Source organism: Geotrypetes seraphini, chromosome 15 (genome assembly GCF_902459505.1).
Source record: "Geotrypetes seraphini chromosome 15, aGeoSer1.1, whole genome shotgun sequence".
NCBI classification, from domain to species: Eukaryota; Metazoa; Chordata; class Amphibia; order Gymnophiona; family Dermophiidae; genus Geotrypetes; species Geotrypetes seraphini.
The window spans coordinates 68,173,477-68,196,985 of NC_047098.1; the positions used below are offsets into that span (position 1 = coordinate 68,173,477).

General features: G+C 44.6%; 1 protein-coding gene across 5 annotated transcripts in view; it reads right to left on the minus strand.

Annotated features, from left to right (window-relative positions):
* The window catches only part of SPDL1 (spindle apparatus coiled-coil protein 1), a 59,948-nt gene that overhangs the window by 31,792 nt on the left and 4,647 nt on the right, over nt 1–23,509 (minus strand). For all 5 annotated transcript variants that reach the window (XM_033922597.1, XM_033922595.1, XM_033922596.1 and 2 more), the window contains exons 2-6: nt 18,614–18,758; nt 14,850–15,014; nt 9,816–10,010; nt 5,799–5,948; nt 1,253–1,351 (exon numbers count right to left, since the gene is read on the minus strand). In XM_033922597.1, the coding sequence (XP_033778488.1) occupies nt 1,253–1,351; nt 5,799–5,948; nt 9,816–10,010; nt 14,850–15,014; nt 18,614–18,730 (726 nt within the window). In that variant the 5' untranslated portion in view covers nt 18,731–18,758. The remainder of the gene's footprint in view (nt 1–1,252; nt 1,352–5,798; nt 5,949–9,815; nt 10,011–14,849; nt 15,015–18,613; nt 18,759–23,509) is intronic.

Genomic DNA, 23,509 nt, shown 5'->3' on the forward strand with positions numbered 1-23,509 from the left:
AACCCCCAATCCCTCCCTACCTATTTCAGAAAATCTAACCTAATATATCAAAATGTATTTATTTTTTTTAAACCCCATAATAAAGCTGTTAACTTTAGAAAGAAATTAGAGAAAACCAGCCCTCTTTTCCCCACTAGAAAACTCTAAAATGTTGAGAAAAGCCTAGGACAGAATAAGAAGAGAAAATCTCACTAAAACACACATGCTACCGCAAAAATAACCTGACAACAAAGTTGCACCCACCTGCAAAGAAAGCTATTTCACTTACTAGTCTATCTACACTGGAAATGCTGCAATTTAAACCACCCTATGTCCACTAAGTCTGTATGTTATGTCTATACTGTAATTGCTATAATCTAAACCCCTTGTCCATGCTGTAAATGCTGAAGAATCTATGTCTCGCTAAAGTTTGTCCTACCCATACTATGAATGTACTCCTGTAACCCGTTCTGGGCTCCTTTGGGAGGATGGGCTAAATAAATGACTAAATAAAAAGAAATAAGAAGATTGCAAATAATACAAAATACAGCAATAAAAATGATTACTAATTCAAAAAAATATGACCACGTCACACCATTTCTACAAACTGGTTACCAATTACACATAGAATAACTTTTAAAATTGTATTGTTAACATTTAAAATTCAACAATCTAATGCTCCAATATTCTTGGATCGTCTCTTGATACCGTATTCTCCATTCAGGGCACTTAGATCAATAGAACAGCATTTATTGACTATCCCTTCTCTAAAAGTAATAGGGACCAGAGATCTACTATTTTCTCGGTTATAGCACCCCAGCTCTGGAACAATTTACCAATTTACTTTTGCAATAAATCCTCTTTAGAAAAATTTAAAAGTTCTTTGAAAAGTTTATTTTATAAGGATGCATTTGAGATATAGATAGTATAACTTATCAATCATTAAATCTCATGATCTAAAACTTAAATTTTAATTAGACCTACGCATAGGTCACAAACTTCTCTTCTTTCTTTTCTTGTTACCCACCAGATGTGTTTTCCCTAAATGTTTCTTCACTTTCTTTAAAGATTGTAGTCTATCCCCCTGACCTTCTGTACCAGTTATTTATTTGTACATATATACTATGTATTTAATTGTATAAAACTGTTTTGTTTTGTCCCCTATTTTTAAAATGTTATATGCATTGAAGTATCCGAAATTGCATGTATAACAAACCTTAATAAACTTGAAACTTGATTTTAGAATTATTTTATTCAAAAATACATACAGTACCTCTGCGAAGAGGGAGTTTCCTTTTTTCTTAGGGTTCAGAGCTCCAAGCTGTGCTTCATCCAGCTGATCCTGAAGATCTTGATTCATTTCTCGAGCATCCTAAAATCATCAAAAATAGCAATAAAATGTATATCTTCAGTTGAGCACCAAACAATTTCCATTGGTTCTTTGGCTAATTTCTGCTACTGCCTAGGAGACAGATAATCCATAGTATAGCAACTGCATAGGGATAACCGCCATGTTGTTACCGCTAATTTGGAATGGTGGTGTGTCAGATACCAACCAAACAAATGAATGGATAATTTGACCATTTATCTTTCAGCTATACTTCAGCTTATTTTTGAACATAGGAACATCTCACTACTACAACAATTTATTATTTCTTTAGCACTACTTGCTGTATATTAAACATGCAAGAGACAGTCCCTACTCAAAAGAGCTTACAATCTAAATTATGACAGATGCACAGGACGGCTCAATATATGATGTTCATGAAGGGACATACAAAGCGATGAAACATAGAAACATGATGGCAGATAAAGGCCAAGTGGCCCATCCAATCCGCCCTTCCGTAGTAACCATTATCTCTTCCTCTCTCTAAGAGATCTCACATGACTATCCCAGGCTTATTTCAATGTCTCCACCACCTCTACCGAGAGACTGTTCCACACATCTACCACCCTTTACTCCTGAGCCTATCACCTCTTATCCTATGCCCTCATCCTAGAGCTTCCTTTCAAGAGGTAGACAGGGTAGGGGGGTTACAGACGGAACGAGAAACAGATATAATGTATTACAAGTTGGAAGCATTATGACCTAAATACGGCTTCAAAAAAGTGGGCTTAGAGCCTGGATTTGAATACCGCCAGAGACGGAGCCCTGGAATACTGATTCAGGTAGGATGATCCAGGCATATGGTGTAGCAATACAGACAAAGCGGAGTCTGGAGAAAGGTACAGATAGAGACTTACCCGAAGAATGGAGTTCCCAGGCTGAGGTATAGGAAGAGATAAGAGAGGAGAGATATTGAGAAGCCGCAAAGTGGGTACATATGTAGGTCAGTAAGAAGAGTTTGAACTGTATGCGGAAGTGGACAGGGTGGGCGGGCCTAAGCACCAGGGGTGTGTACACAGTGTAGCTATACAATCAATCCTATATAATAAAAGCCTAAGCGCACATGCGCACTTAGGATTTCGTGTTCCCTGCCGCTGTGGTGTGTGATCCGTGGCTGCCAACCCGGCAGCAGGGAACATTCTGGCTACTCCCCTCCTCCCGCCCTCACTCACCATGGAAGCCAGGCAAGCTCCCTCCCTGCCCGCGTCCTCGGCAGGGAACACACCTCCCACCCTCACTGGCCGCTGCTGCCGCCGCTGCTGATCCTTCTCTTCAGAGCAGCCTGCGATGGTGGCCGGCTTTGGCGAACCTCGCAGGCCGCTCTCCAACCTCGCTAGCACATTCCCTCTGATGCACGGGTTTGCATCAGAGGGAACGTGTTACTGAGTTGGAGAGCAGCCTGCGAGGTTCGCTAAAGCCAGCCACCATCGCAGGCTGCTCTTTAGAGGAGGATCAGCCACCACGATTGCCAAAAAGTAGAGTCCTGCATTTGTGGCAGTAAGGGGACCTGGAAGTGAAGGGAAATACCGCTGCTGCTTCTGCAAAGGAAAGTGGGGGGAGGGGGAAATGCTGCTACTACTTCACAGGGATCTGGAGGGGAGGGGAAGGGAAATATCACTGCTGCTACTACTTCACAGGGACCTGGAGGGGAAGAGAAATACTGCTGCTGCTTCTGCAAAGGAAAGTGGAGGGGGGTAGAGAGACAGACAGAAATACAGACAGACAAAGGATGCCAGGGAGAGAGAGAGAAAAATAGCAGGAGGGAGAGAGACAGAAAGAAAGGAAGAAAGAGACAGGAGCAGGGAGAAAGACATAAATAAAAAAGACAGACAGGCATATATTTCTAGCACTCATTAATGCAACAGGCTTAAACACTAGGCTCTAATAATGTCCCAGGAAGCAAACAGAAGCATATTTACCAGGCAGAGAGAAAAGACTACATTGATTAGTGAGCAAGGAGAGAGTTCTTATAGATGGAGGAAGACAATCAGAAGCTCCTTAATAAAGGTGCTGGAATCAGGATGTCTGAGAGAATGAGTCATTTTGAAGTAATTAATTTCTGGTGGCAAGAATGTGTTGAATAGACTTTTACGAAACAGTAAGTCCAGGCAGAGAGAAAAGGTTGCATTAATTAGTGAGCAAGTAGAGAGTTCTCACAGATGCTCAAATGGATGTCCATGTGCTTTAAACATCCAAATCCTAATTTTGCAAAGGCAGAAAAGAGATATCCAATACTGCAGTATGTCCAAATTTAGCTAGGGGCATGTTGAGGGGGTGTTTCGGTGGGACTAGGGAGGCCCAAAATTGGGATAGCCAATAATAAAAACAGAACAGGAAGAAATATCCAAATGGAAAGATGTCCAAGATTAGACCTGTGTCAGTCACATCCAGGGTATAGAAAGGTGCTCTGAGTAGCTGACAATTGGAGGGATTAGGACATGACACCTCCTTAATCCCTCCAGTGGCCGAGTACTCCTTCCCTCTCCCCTGAAAGTGAACCTGAAATGCAAAACCAAGCTCTATAACAGCTTTAGGTATTAAGTCTGAAGATTAGTTTATGATTTAAATCAAGTTCAAATCCCATTTTAACTCTTTTTTTTATAGTGTGTTCTCCAAAAACAGGAACACACTTACAGTATACACTTGAATATAAGTCGATCCAAATACAAGTCAAGACCTCAATTTTTCCCCAAAAAAGGAGGACAAATGGTTGACTTGAATATAAGCCAGGTGGCTTTATATTCAAGTGCCCTGTCCCGCCAGGATCTGCACCCAGCGGAAAGCAATGACCACAAACGCTCACAGTCTAAGCAACAAAGTTTATGATCTGCAAGCCCTGATGTTTAGAGGCAGATCTGGCTATTGTTGCTATCACAGACATGGTTCAGTGACTCCTATGGATGGGATGCAAACATAACGATATAATCTTTACTAATTTTTTTTAGCCCGTTACTTTAATGGGTGCTAGAATAAATGTTGACTTAGGCATTTTTTTTTCTTTCTTTCTCCCCCCTGTCCAGCAGCACCCCTTCCCTGCTCCCCCCTGTCCAGCAGTAGCCCTTCTCCCTTCCTTTTACCTCCCTTGTAGCAAAAGGGAAACCGCCACAGGCTCCTTATTCAGCTGGAGGAAACCACCGCACGCGTTGGACTCGCAAACTGCCGCAGGCTCCTATGTTGCTGAGGAAACCGCTGCACACGTCAAACTGCTGCAGGCTGCACGGAGATTGAAGTGCGCATGCGCGTTAAGGGTTTTATTATAGCGGATAGGAAGGATAGAGATGGTGAAAAGGGTAAAGGACTAGCTCTCTATGTAAAGACCAATATCCATGCTATCGAAATGCAGGGGAGAGAGGAAGAAGCAATATGGATTGGCACAAACACAAGAATATCAGATCAAATGCTCAGGAGTCCAGCCTTATCCATTTTTAGCAAAATCAAGGGGCTCCAAGACAGAAAAAAAAAAAAAAAAAAAGACCTAGAAAAAAAGATTTAAAATCCAAGATGGCTACCAAAAATCCAAACTACACCATAAACAGCCCGGGCAGACTATTAACAATATTAAAAATGCAGAACTTGGGGTTTTAGAGGTGGGAGATCTACATCCTACCCTTAGAAACCCCCCAAATGACTTTTTTAGACACCCCCCCTGATTTTCCCATAGGAAATAGGGCTGTAGTGTAGGGAAAGGATTTTCTGCCTCAGAAACTTCTCAAAACAGTCCAATCCTTGGAATCTTCAGACTGTCTGTTGGATGGACCCCTCAGAAACTCGATACACAGGGAATACGCTGCCAGCATCTTGATACTTTGAGGGTTCTTACTCAGGGCGTTCAGCCTGCACTTAAGCCTCAGAGTATCAGAAGGCAAGCGTGCTCCCAGGGGACTATACCCTGAGCTCCGAAGTGGCACACAGTAGGCTGGCCCCTTAGGTCCACCCAAAGGCTTGTCCTGTAAAGCTGCAGTCCGGCTCTGGGGGATCTGCTTCCTTTCCCAGGCAGATATCCCCTAACTAAGGGGTCTCAGAAGGTACCGGAAAAAAAAAAAATCAACCTTATGTCGAAAAAGAAAAATAAAGCAAAGCAGATCAGTATGAGGAGTTTGAACTGTATGGGTCACTTACAGAAGGAAAAAAAAAAACCTGAAGGGAGCACTATACTCCACTGCTAAGTAGGAGGTGCAAAAAGCTTTGATTGAACACCTATCGTACAGAATTGTTTCTTTTGGAGTGTATTTCTGCATTTCTTTTCTAAGAATGTTCTTTGCTATATTTTAAATGCAATAAAAAGAATAAAATAAAATAATGCAGTTTATCAAATTAACTTTCCTAAGGCCACCAACAGTTATGGCTTTAGTCAAAGGCTCCCAAATCCAAATTTCAACCAGTGATCTATTCTACTCTACCAGTTAAAATAGTAGAAGCGGTCAAGGTTTACCTGCATTGCAGTGAAATAGGAAAAGGCTTCATTTTCCTTCTCTTCTTTTTCTTTCTGGAGACATTCCAATTGAAGAGTGAGGTTACTATTTGCAAGCTCGAGTTGCTGATGTCGACAACGTAGATCATTCACTACTCCTTTCAGAATTGCCTATATCCAAGAAAAGAATTTAGCTGTTGTATTTATTGCAAGTTTCTTTATTTTTGATATACTGTCTATCAAAACAGGTGTCTAAACAGTGTACAATATAAAAAGATTGTAGAATTAACAATTAAACTAGATAAAAGTAATATTTTATCATATATTAAAAATACTAGACAAATTCACATTAACGTACAAGGGACAAAAGGGAAGTTGGTTAAAATACATCGAAATAAAATTAATTAAAAAAAGGAAGGTAAAAGGGGAGTGGCAAAACATTAGGATGGGGATCGCTTCAGAAGAAGCGTTTGACGTTTCAGGGCTTCACAGAAATTAAGGGCGGTAGGGGGTTTAACGTGCGGAATACCGTGCGTTAAACCGCCTGCCGCGCTAGTCACTAACGCCTCCATTGATGAGGTGTTAGTTTTTTGGCTCGCCGCAGAGGTTAGCGCATGATGAAATGTCTGACGCGCTAACCTTGATAAAAGGAGCCCTAAAAGGTTTGAGAATGGGAAGCTGGTACTTAAGAGTAAAGGCATCTTTAAAGAGAAAAGTTTTGAGTTTGGTTTTAAATTTTTCAAGAGAATTGTCTAATCGAAGATATAATGGGAGGGCAAACATATTCTCACTAATTTATTATACTTCTACATTTGGCTATTTCAAAATAACCTCTTCCATTCATTACAAAAGTCTGCTAATGTCCCCATATCTTCTGAAACTTACCAAAATACCCTCCGTGTTGCTATTGTACATTCCATTTTATATATATGGCATACAGAATTCCACCAGAATTTATAGTTTAATCTGTCATCATTTTTCCAATTGTATGTTATTTGTTGAACCGCTGCTCCAGTCAATATGAATAAAAGTTTGTTATTATTTGACTCTTTGCTCTCATTGCTGTACCGAATAAAATAGTATAAGTCAAGGCTACTGGATTGTCCATCATCCTATTTATTTGAGGCCAAATTGATTTCCAGAATAGTAGTATGAATGGACAATAGAATAAAAGAGGATCTAATGTCCCAGCCTCAAGATGACAGTGCTTGTTAGGAAGGGGTGTGGGTGGGTATTATTTTATTCATCTTATAATATATATGAATTTCTCAATATTTTTGCTTTATTAGGTTGGTATTTCTGCAATGGGTGGGGAGGGGATGGGAAGGTTTTCTATTTTAAATATTAATTGTCTTACATATTTGATGTATCACATAATATTCAAGATATTACAGAATATAATTATAGAATGATATTTGTATTTTAAATGTCATATTAAGGAAAATCAAGTGTGTATTTATAAGATCATATGTCTTTTTTCTGTTACACTTGTTGTAATATGTAAAAATGAATAAAAAAATTTTAAACACAAAAAAACCCCAAAACCTTTTCCAATATTTCAAACCTTTTGTTTTTTGACTTTCTTCATCACTGGCACATTAATCATTAGTTGTTAAAGAGCAGTTTTGCGCTAAGGCATTCTCACCAAGAATGAAGACACAAATGGTAAGGAATTTTGTATTCCGAGAATCATAAAATATATCTAATAGAGTCCCGTTCATCAACCTGCCAACATACCTAAAACATTTCTGGAGAAAGTAAAGCTCAAAATTAAAAAAAAAGTTTTCTTTTTAAGCAAACTCCATTCTCAACCTTGACTGGGCGCCTTTGTATGTGGATACACAGTGGAAATTGATCATTTTCTTAAAGCTGTGTTTCTTAGGCTGCAGGGGGTGGGGGTGTCCACAGTCAGGCTGAGCCCGAAAGCAATGCCAACTGCCCCTCCAGGCTAGTTGAGCGTTGTCACCTGCTTCGGCAAGGGAGAAGCTTAGCAGGATGCTACAGCCCCCCCCCCCCCCATCTGTGCTAAAAGCGCTAAATTTGCGCAATCCTGTCAAGAATGTACATAAGGAGAACCCAAGAAGCAGTTTGAGGCAAAATTCAAAATTCTGAAGCGCAGGGAGCTGAAGAAAAAAAAAGATCACTATAAATCCAAGATGGCTGCCCGCACAAAATTTGCACCAAAATCGTGATTTTTTTTTTTTTTTTACACATTTCCCAAACTTGGAAAAATGGCAATTTTAGGATTTTTCAGGTAGGGGAAACACAGGGGAACATCCAGCAACACTCAAAAATCCACTCCGCTGATGTCTCCCTGTCAGCCTGTGTACTCACTGTGACCTGACAGGATCCATGCTGCAAACCTGCTTTCAGCTCTCTCACAGTAGCTGGATGAGAATTTCACTGCCAGAATGCTGGTAATTGGTCCTCAAAGCTGATCTTTGGGTTGCCAGTTAAGACTCCTCTGTCTCCACCCCTGCGGACCAACGGATGCACACTGGGACAGGTAGAGGCGCGAAGATGCAGCCGGCACCCTGCGCCAAGCCTCCTAAGGGCACCTAATAGCCAGCGCTCGACCCCTGCTTAACAGTAGGTGAGCCATTTCAGGGACGGCCCTGAGTTCCAGATAAAACTATTAAGGCTGGCCAACAGGTACCCAAAAAGAGATTGGCCTGTCAGCTACAAACTGAAGTCTGTGGATTCTCAAGCAGGCAGAGCTTTAAATTCACAGTAAGCATGAAATTACCCGGAAAGAGGATGAAATTACATCAAATTAAAAATAATAAAATGGGAAGAGCAGAACACATACAACTGCAGTCATGGAAAAAACTGTAGAGGGCGCTGAACTGCACAGTGAAGTACACCAGAGGCAGAGGGAAAAATCGTAGTGGATTCCTTCTGCAGCATGTGGGTATGGGGAAATAACCCAACTGTCTAAAATATCTCACCTATTGCACTGGAAATTATTTTATCCTGCTGTTGGAGAAGAACCGCTTGTAATGTAATCCGACTTTGAACTGAATAAGTAAAGGTGGAATAGAAAATCTGATCAACATAACACCTTGAGATCAGGCACAAATCACCCCCAAGTCCTGCTTTTCTTTCGTACCCAGAAGTACTTCACCCCCCTATACTATACCATACCATTCTCTTGGATTTTTACAGCCCAAGTGCATAACCTTGGGTTGCATGCATCTGGGCGTTTTGAAAGGAGATGGCGATGTTTTCAACGGAGGAGCCAACATGCACTTGGGACTTTTTGAAAGGTAATATCAATTCTTTCAACAATGGAAGAGGAACCATTGTTCATGATGGTGTTGGGGGAGGGAGTTTTGGATGGGGATATTAGTAGGGAGAATTGAGGGGTGGAATAGAGGTTTGTTTATATTGAATGAGTAATGGATTGATGCACTGAAGAAACAACATACATCTACTGATTGTATTGTTTTGTGCTTGTATTTGGTGAAAATTATATTAAACTCAAATTTTAAAAGTATAAAGGCTAAGGGCTCCTTTTACTAAGGTGTGCTAGCGGTTTTAGCGCGCGCTACAATGCCCCGTGTGCTAAACGCTAATGCCTCCATAAAGCTTGCGTTAGTATTTTTCATTTAGTGCGTGGTTTGCATGTGCTAAAAACGCTAGCGCACCTTAGTAAAAGGAGCCCTAAGAGACACTCCAAGACATTTGTAGCACATTGAAAACAAATCTGAGAAAAAAAATGTTCACTCAGACAATTAACTGTGGAATTTATTGATGGAAGATGTAGTAAAAGCAGTTAGTGTAGCTGGGTTTAAAAAAAAAAGTTTTGAACAAGTTCCTGAAGAACTGCTGTTAACCAGGTAGCCACTTTTCTCTGGCTGAAGTGGCATGGAATATATTTATTTATTGGAACTATGTCTGATATTTTTAACTTGGACTGGCCATAGCTGAAAACAAAATATTGGTCTTGATAGATCATTGCTCTGACCTCATCCAACAGTTCTTATTCTTTTTCTAATGCACAATGGAAGAAATTATGCCAAGGGACTAGCACCGTACCTGTTCATTTTCAAGTGCCATTTTCTCAATCTGAAGGCTCAGCATTTCTGAAGAAAGGGCTTCATGGTCACAATCGGATAAAATGCTGAACTCTTTAGATTTTTTGGTCGGCAGCTCCATCTGAGATTCCAGTTTGTGTTTCAACTTTTCTTCATTTAATTGAGCTTCATCTAGTTCTGCCCTCAGTTTCTTCAACTATAAAATGAAAGAAAGAAAGCTTAGTCGCTCATTCATGCAAAACACAAAAAGTATCTGCAAATGCCATGATAACATAACTATTCTTCTATACCGCCACAATCGTATGACTTCTAGGCGGTTTAAAATGAAGACAATCAGCGATTTACAAAATACAAATAGTAAAAGTAGAACATATTTTTCAAGAATAGTCGGTATAAAATTATTAAATTTAGTAAAACTTCTGTTTAGGAAATGAACAATGCAGTCTTAATTTCTTTCCGAAAAGCGCCATAAGTCAACCTGGCTCCATTGATGCCATTGCCTAACCAAGACTGCTGTTTACTTGCTTGAAACATGAATGTTCTATCCAGTTGTCTTGATCTTTCAATAGCTTTCCTGTTGAAAATATTTCTAATTTTCCAATGTTACTACCGTGTTTCCCCGATGGTAAGACACTGTCTTATTTTTTTTGGAAGGCTTATTTTTTTTGGAGGGCTTATTTTCGGGGGGATGCCTTATTTACCCTTTCAATGTCTTTCCACCCTCCCTCCACTCCGGCCCAGCCCAGTATGAAATATTTCCTTTTGTTTCCCTCCCCTCTCTCTTCTCCTCCCTCACCCACGAGTCCTGCACCTGGCAACATCCCCCTGCTCCGCGGCTCTCTTCAGCAACTCGTCAGCAGCGGTGATCAAGACAAGCTGCCGACATCGAGGACTCGCAGAGGGTAGGCCCCGACGTCAGAAGCTTGTGTCGATCGCTGCTGCTGAGTTGCTGAAGAGAGCCGCGGAGCAGGGGATGTGGCCGGAAGCAGGTAGAAGGGAGAGGGAGATAGGAAAGCTGTAGATCTCCGGAGCATGACACCGACACTGACCCCGGCCAGGATGATTTCTTTTTCAGGCATGCAACTTACAAGTCCGGCGTCGCGGTGGGAAATAGCCATGCTGAGCAGTGAGCTCAGCACTACACAGATGAAAGCCTTGCTTGCTGATTGGTCCGGCGGCACGGCACGGCCGCCGGACCAATCAGCAAGCAAGGCTTTCATCTGTGTACATGCTGAGCTCACTGCTCAGCATGGCTATTTCCCGCCGCGACACCGGACTTGTAAGTTGGATTCCTGCGTGACACACTCCCGGAGCCACATGCGGCTCTGGAGCCGCGGGTTGCCGACCCCCGCGGTAGACGGAGGGACCACACGGAGTCACCCACCGTACCACCCGATTCGGGTAAGCGCAGGGGGGGGGTGGCTTATTTGCGGGGGGGGGGTGCCTTATTTTACAATTTTTTCTAAAAAGGGGGGGCTGTCTTATTTGATGGCCCTGCCTTATCATCGGGGAAACACGGTATGATGTGCTTTACTTAGTAGTAAAATCAGAAGAATGGAGCTGTGCTTCCTTATTAACAGAATGATGTTTCAAGTTTATTTAAGGCTTGATACCGCTTTTATAGTCAAAGCAGTTTCCAATTAATACAAAAGTGTTAAAGTTTAAAATATAAAAATATAACATAAAGGCAACGAATACACAATTGCAATACAGACGCAACATGATACACATGGGCAAATAGGGAGGATACATTGCTTAAAATAAAAGAAAGGGGAGGAAAAAACCCCAAAAGGGAATCTTTAATCTGTTGTCTGAGTTTTTTGAACAAAAAAATTAAGTATAGATCTCAACAGCAGCTCTGAAAAGAAATGTTTTTAAGATTAGATTTAAAATTATTGAGATGCTTTTCTTGTCTCAGGGTAAGAGGTAAAGTATTCCACAGTGTTGAAGCTTTTACAGAAAAGACTGTTTTACGTGTTGTATCATAAAACAATTGGCGGACTGAGGGGACCGCTAAAAGATATTGTTGGGAGGAGCATAGAGTCCTATGTGGGTCATATGAGATTAACATCCTATCGGAGAGTTTTGCCTCTTCCAGGTCAGATCAGCTCTTCCTATTGCCTCTGGTACTAACTTATAATGCAAGCCAGTGTCTCTTAAACTGTGTGCCCCGAAGAGATTCCAGAATTTTACTTTATTTTTATAAATTCCCTTCATAAGTATACACTAGAATAGATGACATGTATGTCACGTACACAAGAGTCTGTCAATGTTATGAGTGTCTGTGTGCATAAAGATACAACTGCCTACACAAGCAGGGATAAGGGGATCGAGGGATACAGATAAAAGTAGAAATGGGTTATAGGAAAAGTCAGGGACCACCTAACAGGTCATGGACCTGATGGGCGCGATGGACCTCTGGTCTGACCCAGCGGAGGCAACTTATGTTCATTCTTTGACATGATTGGTCATAGAAAACTAACGGCAAGTAATTTTAGTTTTCTTTTTAATCTATTGAAAGATATACCATCTAATGCTGAGAGGGGGGAGGGTCACATTTTATTGTTTATCTCAGAAAAGAATAATGGGTAGGGGGGGTGGGATGAGGGTTAATTATAATTATACATATTATAAGATACTGTAATAAGAGTTGCAAGTGTTGTACTTTTAATGTTGTTTATTTAATGCCTGTACACTTGAAAGTTTGAAAATGAATAAAGAACTAAAAAAAAAAAAAAGTTTTTTTTTTTTACGAAGCAGTTATCCTAACGAGCAACAAAACAATCAAGGTTTGCTACCATTTGCATCTTCTTATCTTTGTGAATTTGGATTTTCAGCTCCGACAAATTAAACAACAACAAAAAGACTGCAGATAGTGTAGTACCTGAAGATTGGAGGGTGGCCAATGTTACGCTAATTTTTCAAAAAGGGTTCCAGGGGAAATCCAGGAAATTATAGACTGGAAAGCCTGAACACATAGACAAACATGATTTAATGAGACAGAGTCAGCATGGGTTCAGCCGAGGGAGATCTTGTCTCACCAATTTGCGTGACTTCTTCGAAGGTGTGAATAAACATGTAGATTGTGTATAAAACTGCCCTACGAACCCGCCCTGAATCCTTCCCCCCCCCCCAAACCAGTCCCTGGATAAATTTGCTTCTATAAAAGCGGTTCTTCGTGTCAAAAAGGTTAGGGACCACTTCTGTAGAGATCCCTTTTTTTGAATTGTGGACTCCCTTTTTCTTGCTTAAATGGCTTCCACATCAATCAGGAGGTGCATTCGTCAGCCTATGCGCCCTCGAGTTCGAGTAAACATGACAAGATGTTAAAATCTCTGGATGTGTGCAGGATTTTGCCGAAATAAGTGGAATTCATGAACAAATTTTGTTTGTCAGATCATCTGTTTGTACTGGCAGGAGCAGCCTGTAAGGGTAGGTTGGCATCGAAAGCCACCATTTCCAGGTGGATCCAGATGGCCATTTCAACTACCTATATTGGAGCTGAGAAGTGGCCTCCTATCTCAGTGAAGGTCCACTCCACAGGAGGTGTTGCTTCAGCAGTTTCCCCAGAAAAGATTTATAAAGCCACCACTTGGTCTTCTCTGCATACATTCGTGAAGTTTTAAAGAATAGATGTGGCGGCCAAGAGGGATTCCGCATTTGGATTTCGATCCTGATAGCAGGTTCATCAGTCCCAACCTAAGTTTGAGGGACTGCTCTGTTACATCCCAAGAGTACAGGAATAGAGTGGGGTTGTACAAGGAAAGATTAGGTTCTTACCTTGTCAATCTTCTTTTTTGTACACCCACACTCTATTCCTGAAGCCCACCCTGAGAGATACTGATTTTCTGGTTGTCTGCCTCAATAAGTACAGCTAAGTTGTACTTCTTTATTTGAATGGCCTTATCAAGAATACCATCTGCAAATATTGCATGCTTTACTCCAGGGGGGTCTCTCGTTAATGTGTTCCCAAACTGTCAGTGCAGCCCGTGTCTCATCATTTATTCTATTTTCAAAACATGTTTGTTTGTTGTGATGTTTATTGATATAAGCGAAGTAGACTTATTTCTTGGGGAGTTTCGCCGTATACCTCCCTCTTGTTTCCTTTACAGGAATGACTGTTTACTTTGTCACACGCTGGAAGTTGGAGGGCAGTCCAAAGGTAAGAGAGAAGGAGCAAAACTAAGCAAATGAAACTTCCTATAAGAGATCTTGCAAGACGGGATTGACTACCCCGAGAGTTCAGGAGAGTGTGGGTTTACAAGAAAGAAGATTAATGAGGTAAGAACCTAATCTTTCTATCACATCAAAGGCAAATCAAGTTAAACTGTACAGACTCAATACCAAGGGCCCGATTCACTAAACTCACCGACGGGATCATTGTTGGTCGATTCTCTGGCCAATTTTGGCTGAGCGACCAATACACAACCGAGTTTATATGCAAATGATCTGATTGGACACACGCCCTACAGTGATCCAATGGATCGGTGTAATAGTAATCAAAACGCATGCACAGAGTATTCTTGTTGGTTCTTGATGCAATGTACGCATGTGCTTGTTCTTTCCATTTTACTACGTAGTTAGTGAGCGTGGTTTATTCACACACGTCATTGGCGGGCATCGAATGCGTCTGCCTTAAGAACATAAGAATTGCCACTGCTGGGTCAGACCAGTGGTCCATCATGCCCTACAGTCCACTCCCATGGCGGCCCTTAGGTTACTACGTAGTTAGTGGGCGTGGTTTATTCACACACATCATTGGCGGGCGTCAAATGCGTCTGCCTTAAGAACATAAGAATTGCTGCTGCTGGGTCAGACCAGTGGTCCATCATGCCCTACAGTCCGCTTCCATGGCGGCCCTTTGGTTAAAGACCAGTGCCCTAACAGTCTAGCCTTACCTGCGTACATTCTGGCTCAGCAGGAACTTGTCTAACCTTGTCTTGAATTCCTGGAGTCGGACCAATTAAAGGTCTGTTTTATTTTTAAGAATTTTGCATTCTTTCAGAAATGTCAAGTAATCGCATATTATACAAACCTCATTTTTACATTCGCTGATTTCCTGGACATGGCGTCTCTCAAGCTGTTCAATAAATGACTTCTGTTGCTGTTTACTAATTTCATAATCGGACTCTGTACTTTGCAATATTTTATTCTTGAGCTCAATTACTTTCTGAAGTGAATATTTTTCTTGTTTTAAGGTCTGAAACAAATAAGATATGGGTAAATTATTCATATGTAGAGAAGCATTATTGTTGAAGCAAAGGCAGAATCTGACAAGTAATACGATAGTCACTGAAACATTTTCATCTTTTTCTTTATGTAAACTGTGTATATTTTTTCAATTTTGATTGCACAAGTGGTATAATCCATTTCAGGATGATCATTTGTGTTTAAACCACTACATTAGTTTGTTCTATAAAATGATCTGCTTTTGGGGATCCTCAGACCATTATAGAAACATAGAAAATGGCCAAGGCCCATCGAGTCTGCCCACTCCATTGACCCACCCCCCTAGTTAATCGCTCTCTGATGACCTTTTCCCTCGTAGAGATCCGACATGAGCATCCCATCTGTTCTTAAAATCTGGCACGCTGCTGGCCTCGATCACCTGTACTGGGAGCTTATTCCAGCTGTCAACCCCTCTTTCGGTGAAGAAGTACTTCCTGAAACTTCCCTAATTCTTAACATCTGTATTGCTGCTAGCATCTAGTGTTTGTGCAGGCATTTTTCTGTTGATTATGGGATACAAAATCTGCATGATGAGCAGTCTTGATGTTTTTTGCTCTTTTTATTACTTTATTTTGTAACCCACCTAGGTTCTAGGCGGGGAAAAAGTTTTCAAATAAATAAATTAAAAAAACTTTATTATCCCTCCCTTTTACAAAACGGTGGAAGTGGTTTTTAACGCAGGCTGACACGCTGAATGTTGTGCGCTGCTCCCAACACAGAGCATTCAGAGCGCCGACTTCCGCGGTTTTGTAAAGTGCATGTGTAAAACAGACATAAAGCAGAGGGAAGCAATGAATTCACTCAATTGCTGTCTGGAAAGGGTACAGAGGCATTGTGGGCCCGATTCTAAAAACTGCGCCCTAAGTTAGGTGGCAGAAGACACCCTACTGCCACCTAACTTAACTGGTTTAATCAAACAAATGAAGGCACTTAATGGTACCTCCAAAAAAAAGCGCAGTTATCACGCCTACAGAAGCACCTTAATATGCCTAATGTCGCTGTAGGCGTGGTTAATGCCAGAAGTGGAGTTAGGCTTCGTAAGACGCCTCCATAGATGCGATTCTCGTGAAGGGTAGGCGCTAGAAATAACATAAGAACATAAGATGTTGCCTCCACTGGGTCAGACCAGAGGTCCATCGCGCCCAGCAGTCCGCACCCGCGGTGGCCCCTCAGATCCATGACCTGTTAGGTGGTCCTCTACTTCCATCTGTACCCCTCAATTCCCTTATCCTTTAGGAATTTGTCTAAACCTTCCTTGAACCCCCTTAGCGTGCTCTGCCCTATCACAACCTTCGGGAGTGCGTTCCACGTGTCCACCACCCTCTGAGTAAAGAAGAACTTCCCAGCATTTGTTCTAAACCTGTCCTACTTGTCACATAGCTGCAATTCTGTAAACGGCACCATTGCATGATTGACGGCTATTTTTTTAGGCAGCCAATAATAGCACCATTTACAGAATCCAGGCCTATGGGTCTCAAGAAGAAAATTATATCCTACTCACTGTTCAAGCAAACCAGCAGATTCAAAACCACCATAAAAAAAAATGAAGTCCAAAACCCTGCATAAACAATTAAGGTTGCCCAAAAGGAACAAATTATATCCAAGTCATATAATCAACATGTTTGAAAAAGACATCCAAGCCATGTGCGTGTTTACAGACAGAACATCCAAGTGCTATAACGGAAAACTAGACGATTTAGCTTTGGTGTGCCCCAAAGACACCTATAGTTAGATCCATTTTAGAAATGCATAAGCTGAGCCTCACACTGTCTTTTGACCCACTAACGATCTGGTTGTGTTGCAGAGCAAGAGCAAAGCGTCACCTGTAGGAGACTGTGTTCTCTTAGACCTGTCTCCAAGTTATGTCTCCCCAGTCCCTGGAATTCTGTTTACTGTCTCTCTGTAAGGTTAGAGCTGCTCCCAAAATCACCTTATATTCTTGGGAGGGCCTATGCCCCAATTCCTTAAAGACTCTTTCAGGGTCCCAAAAGACTTTTGTCCTTCAGTTCTTGGCTTTATGCAAATTAGTTCTTTTTCAGACTTCTCAATGTTCAGGGAATTCAGTCAGCCTAAACGTGATGGATAACCTACCCCCGACACCTTCCCTTTCGGGCTATTACCTCCAACCGCAGGGTCATCTATTACTCACCCTAATCTACAAAAAGGATTTAGGGGCTATCCTCAAACCCAGGATGTTTTCCAATACCAATTCATCTTTGGGGACTTCTCCCTAGGGCCCTCTACTCCCCTTGATAGGACGTACACCCTGTCGCATATAGTTCAGGTCCCTCTTTTCCATATGCATCACTTTGCACTTGCTCACCTTCCATTTTTATGCCCAATCTCCCAGGTTCGTAAGGTCCTCTTGCAATTTTTCACAATCCTCTTACAAATTAACAGCTATGAACAACTTTGCGGCATCAGCAAATCTCATCATCTCGCTAGTTATTCCCCATTTCTACATCATTGATAAATATGTTAAAAAGCAGCAGCCCAGCACAGACCCCTGGGGAATCCTTCTCCCTAGAGAATATTGAGCATTTAACTTTACTCTATGCTTTCTATCTTTTAACTAGTTCTTAATCCACAATAGAATGTTACCTCCAATGCCACAGCTTTCTAATTTCCTCAGGAGTCTTTCATGACGTAATTTGTCAAATGCCTTTTGAAAATCAGATACACAATATCAACAACTCACTTTTATCCACATGTTTATTCACCCCTTTGAAGAAATGTAGATCGGTGAGGCACATTTCTCTTGTCTAACTCCATGATAGCTTTGCTTCATTAATCCATGCTTACGTATAAGTTCTGTAATTTTGTTCTTTATATTAGTATCTACTATGCACTAAACAACATAAAATATCACAGACACAACAAAAGAAAGCAAAGAGTATGATTTAAAAAAAAATTAATATAGGGATGTGGCCTAGAGCTTCTGCCTCAGCACCCTGAAGTTGTAGGTTTGATCCCAGCCTGCTCCTTGTGATCTGCCATTGTCCCAGGTACAGATAGGGAAAATACTTACGAGTACACTTCTTCCTCCGTTTCCATGGGGGTTAGGGGCGGAGCCGGCCCGTGAATATTAAAAAAAAAAAAAAAACCACGAATAATATTCAGGCCGGTCCTGCCCCTAACCCCCCCCCCGGCTATTTTAAGCCCTGTAAGCCCTTTAAGCCTTACCTGGTGGTCTAGCGGGTTTTCGGAGCAGGAGCGATCTTCCCACGCTCCTGCCATGTGCAGATTGTTCACAGAAAATGGCTGCCTTGAGCTCCTGTAGTCTCGAGCCATTTCCTGCGAGTGACCTGCATGGAGCAGGAGCATGGGAAGATCGCTCCTGCCCCGAAAACCCACTAGACCACCAGGTAAGGCTTAAGGGGGGGCTTACAGGGCTTAAAATATCCTGAAAAATTAAAATGGGTTTTTTGGTTTAAAATCACAAATAACTGAATCCTCGGATTTGGAGGGGGAAGTGTACCTGATTTCTATTCAATGTACTGTATTGCAAACTGCTTTGGATGAATGTGGTTAATAAATCCCAATAAATAAACAAATCTAAACATTTCTCACCTCAATTATACAAGTCATTTCATTTTGCTGTGTTTCCAACTGGTTCTGAAGCTCCTTTTGAATTTTCATCAATTTTAAATCAAAATCTGCTGTTTGTCTTGTAAGCTCCTCAGCCATCACCTCTCTTTGTGGCTTCTTTGACTCACTAGATGGACAGAGAATAAAAAACACTTTCAAAATGAAAAGAAAGGATTTATTTCTTATCTCTAGTTGAATAGATGAGTTGAAAAGAATTGTACAAAGGGGGAGTCAAAAAGGAGAAATTAGGTTCTTACCTGCTAATTTACTTTCTTTTAGCTTCTCCAGACCAGTAGAGGTTAACTTTACGAATGGGTATATATCTAATCATGACCAGCAGGTGGAGACTGAAAACAAAACTTTGGGACAGTATATCCTAGCCCCTCCTCTCTATTTCCCTCAGTCTGCCGAATAGCCAAGCAGAACCAAGAACTGGAAAACAACAGAGAGAAAAAACAATACTCCGAAAGGAGTAACAAATAACAAACCCAAAATGCTGTTGGAAAATGCAGAGGAGAAATTCCCGAAGGAAGAATGTCCCCACAGCTCGCCAGCTAAGCCAGCCGAGCCACAGCCGCTGTTCTTCAATTCTCCCCGGCCCTAGAAAAATACTAGAACCCGCAGCAAAAAACCAAAAACTGCCCGCGCAACAGCCCCAACAACAACAACAACAGACAGGGTGGGGACCTCTACTGGTCTGGAGAAGCTAAAAGAAAGTAAATTAGCAGGTAAGAACCTAATTTCTCCTTCTTTAGCACTCTCCAGACCAGTAGAGGTTAACTTTACAAATGGGACGTACCAAAGCAGTCCCTCTCACGGGCGGGACCCCCGAAGGGCCGATACCAGTACACGCTCACCGAACACCGCGTCCCGACGCGCCTGCACATCAACCCGATAATGACGAACAAAGGAATGCAAGGAGGACCAAACCGCAGCCTTACAAATATCCACAGGAGGCACGAGCGACGACTCAGCCCAAGAAGCCGCCTGACCCCGAGTGGAATGAGCCTTGAGAAACTCCGGAACAGGCTGCTGTTTCAGAAGATAAGCGGAAGCAATCGTCTCCTTGATCCAGCGCGCAATAGTAGCCTTAGAAGCGCCAGCTCCCCGACGAGGACCCGCCAGGAGGACAAAGAGACGATCGGACTTCCGGAATTCCTGGGTCCGCTGCACATAAGAGCGAAGGACCCGACCGACATCCAACTTGCGCAGCTGCCGTTGCTCAGAAGAGCCCTCCCGACCACCCAAGACCGGGAGAACCACCGATTGATTGACATGAAAAGGAGAAACAACCTTAGGCAGAAAGGAAGGAACAGGCCGCAAGACGACCCGCTCCCTAGAAAACTCCAAGAAGGGAGTCCTACAAGAGAAAGCCTGCAGCTCAGAAACACGCCTAGCAGAAGTAATGGCCACCAAAAAGACCGCCTTCAAAGTAAGGTCCTTCAAGGAACAGTCGTCCAACGGCTCGAAAGGCGGACGCACCAAAACAGAAAGAACCAGATTAAGATCCCAAGAGGGAACCGAGGGCCGTAGGGGAGGCCTAAACAACTTGGCCGCCCGCAAAAACCTAATCACATCAGGAAGAGCCGATAAACGCTGACCTGACACCAACCCTCGAAAAGCCGACAGGGCCGCAAGATGAACCCGGAGAGAAGACCAAGCCAGGCCTCTATCCAGACCATCCTGCAAGAACTCCAGAATGTTAGGCAGAGAAGCGCGAAAAGAGGTCACTCCCCGCGCCCGACACCATTCCTCAAAGAGACGCCAAACCCGCACATAAGCCCGAGAGGTAGAAAGCCTCCGGGACCCCAACAGTGTAGAGATCACCTTGTCTGAATATCCCTTCTTGCTAAGGCGACCCCTTTCAAGAGCCACGCCGTAAGACAGAAGGGAGACGGGTCGAACATGGGAATGGGACCCTGCATCAGCAGGTCGTCCGAGAGAGGCAGAGGAAGAGGATCCGCTACCAGGTGCCTCACCAGATCCGCATACCACGGACGGCGAGGCCAATCCGGCGCCACCAGCACCACCAAACCCGGATGGTAAACAATGCGAAGAAGCACTCTGCCCACCAGCGGCCAAGGAGGGAACACATACAACAGCCCCTCCGTTGGCCACTGCTGGACCAGAGCATCCAGACCCTCGGCCAGACCGTCCCTGCGACGACTGAAGAAGCGGGGCACTTTGGCGTTGCCACCCGTGGCCATCAGGTCCATCAGGGGCTGCCCCCAAGCCTGCACTATCAACTGAAACGCCTCGGCGCCGAGACACCACTCTCCTGGATCTAGGAAGTGACGACTGAGGAAGTCTGCCTGAACATTTTCTACTCCGACTATGTGAGAGGCCGAGAGGTCCAGCAGATGGGATTCCGCCCAAACCATGAGCAGAGCCGCCTCCTGCGCCACCTGAGTGCTCTTGGTGCCCCCCTGACGATTGACATAAGCCACCGCCGTGGCATTGTCCGACAGCACTCTGACCGACTTGCCCCGCAACAGGGAGTGGAAAGCCAACAGCGCCAGACGGACCGCTCTGGTCTCCAACACGTTGATCGACCAGGCGGCCTCCTCCGCGGACCAGGTGCCCTGAGCTGAGTGACCCAAACACTGAGCCCCCCAACCCAGGAGACTCGCATCCGTCAGGAGCACCGTCCACTGCGGGAGATCCAGACCCACCCCCTGAACTAGGTGAGGGGTCTGGAGCCACCAACGCAGACTGCAGCGCGCCAAGCCTCGCAGGGGAACCGGAACATCCATCCCGTGCCTCTGGGGAGACCACCTCCGGAGCAGAGCATACTGGAGAGGACGCATGTGGGCCCGCGCCCACCTCACCACGTCCAGGGACGCCGCCATCGACCCCAAGACCTGGAGGAAATCTCGCGCCCGAGGACACCGGGACGCCAAAAGCAGGCGAATCTGAGATTGCAATTTGCTCACCCGGCCCTCTGGGAGGAAGACCTTCCCCAAGGAGGTGTCGAACAGCACCCCTAGGTACTCCAGACGCTGAGCCGGGACCAACCGACTCTTGGAAAGGTTGACCACCCAGCCCAGCGACCGGAGAAACTCCACCACCCGAGCAGTAACCCGGGAGCTTTCCTGCAACGACTTTGCCCGAATTAACCAGTCGTCCAGGTAGGGGTGTACCAGGATGCCCTCCGACCGCAAGGCTGCCGCGACGACCACCATCACCTTGGTGAACGTCCGAGGAGCCGTGGCCAGCCCAAAGGGAAGCGCACAGAACTGAAAGTGCCGACCCAAGATCGCAAAGCGCAGGAAACGCTGATGAGAGGCCCGAATGGGAACATGCAAGTAGGCCTCCGTCAGATCGAGAGAAGTGAGAAACTCCCCCGGCTGAACCGCCAGAATGACCGACCGCAGAGTTTCCATACGGAAAGAGGGAATCTTGAGAGCCCTGTTGACCCCTTTCAAATCGAGGATGGGCCGAAAAGTCCCCTCCTTCTTGGGCACCACAAAGTAAATGGAGTACCTGCCCGTGCCCCACTCCGGAGGGGGCACCGGAACAACTGCCCTGAGATCTAGCAAGCGCTGAAGGGTCTGGCGAAAAGCCTGCGTCTTCCCCGGAGTCTGACATGGAGAAGCGAGGAAAAAATCCGGCAGAGAGCGGGCGAACTCCAGGGCATAACCGTCCCGCACCACCTCCAGGACCCACTGATCGGACGTGATCTCGGCCCATTTGGGGAAAAATTCGCGCAGCCGGGCCCCCACCGGAACCAAAGGGGGCGCCGGCAAGGTGTTATTGTGCAGGACGGGAAGCGGGGGAACCGGCGGAGGGATTCCCTGCCCCCCGACGGGCCCCCCGAAAGGGCTGCATACGCTGGAAGAACCGACCCCGGGAAAATCCCGGAGACTGGAAAGAAGCAGCCCCACGCCCAGGGCGATACTTGCGAAAATCCCGCAAACGCCCCCGGACCGCACCCCCCCGAGACGCCGGGCGGGCACGGTCCTCCGGCAGACGGGGAACTTTCGAGTCCGACAGAGTCTGAATCAACTTACCCAAGTCCTCTCCAAACAAAAACGACCCCCGAAAGGGAAATTTAGTAAGCTTAGCTTTGGACGCAGCATCCGCTGCCCAAGCGCGCAGCCACAACACACGCCTTGCGGCCACGCCAAAAGCCATAGACTTAGCCGAGATCCGCACCAAGTCATAGAGAGCATCTGAGAGGAATGAGGCCGCCATCTCAATCTTCGCAACCTCCTGATCCACCAGAGACCAGTCGTCAGACTCTCGATCCAAGACCCGCTCCGCCCACCGAAACACGGCGCGAGCGACCAGTCCCCCACAAATAGCCGCCTGGACCCCAAAGCCAGAGACCTGAAAATTTTGCTTAAGGAGGCCCTCCAATTTGCGCTCCTCAGGATCTCGCAAGGCAGAACCGCCCTCAACAGGCACGGTATGCCGCTTGGAAATTGCCGAGACCACCGCATCCACGACCGGCGAAGCTAACGTAGCCCGATCCCCTTCAGGAATGGGATACAGGCGAGCCATGCTGCGCGCCAGCCGAAACGGCGTCTCCGACGTTTTCCACTGCTCCAGGATAATATCCCGAATATCCTGATGCATAGGAAAAGAGCGGGAAACGGTACGGATCCCCCGCAACAGGGGGTCCCCCACACGCGGAGTCTCCGGCGGCGCGTCCTCAAAACGCAAGACCGAAGAAACCTGCTGAATAAGGTCAGGCAGCTCATCTTTCTGAAAAAGACGCACCACAGACGCCTCGTCACTGGAGAACGGGAAATCCGACAACCCGCCGCCAGCTTCCGTCCCCTCCAGAGAGTCCTGGAATTCCTCAGAAGGGTCCAGGTCCTCCTCCAGACCGACCCGTTCCTCCGACCACAAATTCTCGTCCCACGACACCCGCGG